The sequence below is a fragment of the Cyprinodon variegatus genome, unplaced genomic scaffold (genome assembly GCF_000732505.1).
Source record: "Cyprinodon variegatus isolate N-32 unplaced genomic scaffold, C_variegatus-1.0 Scaffold155, whole genome shotgun sequence".
Taxonomy (NCBI): domain Eukaryota; kingdom Metazoa; phylum Chordata; class Actinopteri; order Cyprinodontiformes; family Cyprinodontidae; genus Cyprinodon; species Cyprinodon variegatus.
The window spans coordinates 46,519-49,478 of record NW_015150608.1 but is presented as its reverse complement, the minus strand read 5'-3'; the positions used below and the strand labels follow the sequence as shown (position 1 = coordinate 49,478).

General features: G+C 39.6%; 1 protein-coding gene across 1 annotated transcript in view; it reads left to right on the top strand.

Annotated features, from left to right (window-relative positions):
• LOC107086510 (kinesin-1 heavy chain-like) overlaps window positions 1-2,960 on the top strand; it is a gene marked incomplete at its 3' end in the record, with an annotated part of 45,500 nt that overhangs the window by 18,029 nt on the left and 24,511 nt on the right. Inside the window, exons 8-10 of the mRNA XM_015377498.1 lie at window positions 341-465; window positions 596-700; window positions 2,775-2,937. Coding sequence (XP_015232984.1) covers window positions 341-465; window positions 596-700; window positions 2,775-2,937 — 393 coding nt within the window. The remainder of the gene's footprint in view (window positions 1-340; window positions 466-595; window positions 701-2,774; window positions 2,938-2,960) is intronic.

The window sequence follows — 2,960 nt, the reverse complement described above, 5'->3', positions numbered from 1 at the left end:
AATTAGGAGATATAAAGTCATAATTCTGACTTTTAGTCATCATTTTTACTTTAAACGTCATAATTATGAGATATAAAGTGATAATTATAAGATATTTGATTTTCAAACTTTGTATTTCATAATTATTACTTTTTTACTCAAAATTATGATTTTGAAACTGTAAACTATCACTTTAAATCTAATAATTATGACTTTCTATTTGGCAGTTTTTTTATTTTTCATGTGGCAGAAACAGGCTTCCATAGAAAACGGTTCCTTCTGAAAATGTCTTCATTTTCTACAGCAGAATGTCGTTATTTTACTGCATGATGCTCTGTTAATTCATCTCTGTTCTCCTCAGACATGAATGAGCACAGCTCCCGGAGTCACAGCATCTTCCTCATCAACATCAAGCAGGAAAACACTCAGACGGAGCAGAAACTGACTGGAAAGCTGTACCTGGTTGATCTGGCCGGGAGTGAAAAGGCAGGAAAGCTTCTTCCTCTGCTCCTTTTTCAATAAGCTAACAGTGTTGTAAGGCTCCAGGAAAGTGCTGATATGCTTCTGGACGTTGTCATAAAAAGATTGTTTTCGATAATGAAGCTTTTATTCAAAGGTTGGAAAAACCGGAGCAGAGGGCACAGTTCTAGACGAAGCAAAGATGATCAACAAGTCTCTGTCATCGTTGGGAAACGTCATCTCTGCCCTGGCCGAGGGCTCGGTGAGGCATTAAAAACATGCTTCCTCCATCCTTCACACATTGTTTAATTCCTGGAGCAGCTGTCAGGCTCAGCATCCGACAGCTTTTCCTTCAGGATTGTCCTAAATTCTCCTCCTTCTTTCAACTCTAGCCTTCTGGTTCCTGATAAATGAATGTGGATTATTTAAGGAGATGTAAACATTTAGTTTTCCTCACCATGTAGTTTGCATTGGGGTCAAAATGTTCAGTTTTTGTCTAATCTGACCAGATCACCCACTTCCACTTATTTGCATAATATCAACCATAAAAAGCAGATTTCTTGAGCTCGTCAGATTCTTCCAGCTGAGCTGTGGAGCTCCTCCAAAGTTACCATGAGCCTCCACCTGCTCAGTTTAATTATTTATCTTTATTTTATACAGCTTGGCATAAAATGGATTTGGTTTTTTACAGTCATGTCATATTCTCCGTATCTAGCTAATGAAATAAGAGAACTCTTTGTTTTTGGAGGATTAGGACAAAATGAAGTAAAGATAGCATGAAATAAATTGGTGTAAATGTACCAAAAAATAATGAAATGTTGAATAAAATAAATAAATGTACATTTGTTTATTTAATTCATCCTTAAACAATCAAATATTATACAAACAATTAACCATTAGACAATAAATGTGCCAATAAATAATAAAGAATATCTTCCAATGTAAGACAAACGGTTCAGGATGGCTTTTTTTTAACAAATTTGATACGTACATTTTATCACTGCTGCACTTTAAAAATGGAAATGTCTTGAGAGCTGTACTGAAGGATATTTCTGAATAAAAAATGACGATAAAGTCTAAGTTTATTTTGAACAAAACTCAGCGAGCGTCTGATCGTCAGCAGGGAGGGTAACCGGATTCACTGCAGAGGTAGAAAACACAGGTTAGTGACTGGAATGTCGGGTTAACCATGACTAGGAGCAAAAAGTCACTGTTCAAAGTCCAATCCAATCCCAGATGAAAGGGAGATTGTCCACTGTTTGCAGCCGTAGCCGCTTCCAGCTCCCGGAGTGATGATTAGCTGACATGAACTGACGCTGAGGGAACAACAATGTCNTTGTCCACTGTTTGCAGCCGTAGCCGCTTCCAGCTCCCGGAGTGATGATTAGCTGACATGAACTGACGCTGAGGGAACAACAATGTCCGTGAGGAGAATCGAAGCAGAAGTCTGTGAAATATTCCAGGTTCGGTAACCTGCAGGATCCAGGAAAACAGTGCAAAAACCACAGCAGACAGAGCAGACAAGGGCAAGGCAAAAAATCTAAATTACTTGATGGCTAAAGTTAGTCTCACAACGGCTCGAATAATCGGGCACTGGCGGCTGGAAACAGGTGGATCAGATTAGCGTTAATGAGGAACCGGGCAGAGCTAAACAGGTGAAGAATGAGAGCAATCAAGCCAAACGACGAGGTCCACCCTTTTGGAATGAAGGTCGTTTGGGTTATTTTGTTAGACTGCAATACGCCATACCTGTCTATGTCTCTGAAAGGAAGGGGGGGGGGGTCGTTAGAGGGAATTGTTGGTTCGAAAACCTTCAATGCAGCAACTGAGTTAATCCCTTCAACAAAAGAAGCCAAACGACCTCTTCATCCGTTCCAATTGGCATGTTTTCTAAACAAAAATAAGTCTTTGTTGGGCTACTGTTTAAAACCTCGAACTCGCCGCTATTCCGGACATTTTAATTAGCAAAAGATTCCTAGATGGGAAGAGAAACGTCTTCAAACCTGGAAACAAACTCCAGTGGATTGTTTTTAATTTAATTTTTTTTCTTTCAAGCAAACGTCATCAATTCATCACATGGAAGAAATTTTTATCTAATAAAAAATTGACACCTCTCTGTAAGAGAATGAATTATTTACATCCCTAACATATAGACACATGTATACATAAGTAGAATGTAAAACAGCATGACCAGTTAATATCACTAAAGTGTTACAAAGAGGAGTTCCATCAGTAAGGAAACACCAGTTTGTCACGTTTGGTTCTGAAAGGACAGACGTTTCGTCCACTTTTAAAGCCCAGCAGGTATACCTGCTTATGTTTCTGTTCTCGACCAGAGCTATGTGCCGTACAGAGACAGCAAGATGACCCGGATCCTGCAGGACTCCCTGGGAGGAAACTGTCGGACGACCATGATCATCTGCTGCTCACCTTCTTCTTTTAACGACGCGGAGACCAGGACGACTCTGCTCTTTGGACAGAGGTACAAATACGAGCACTGTCTTGTTATTTTAAGCAGATGA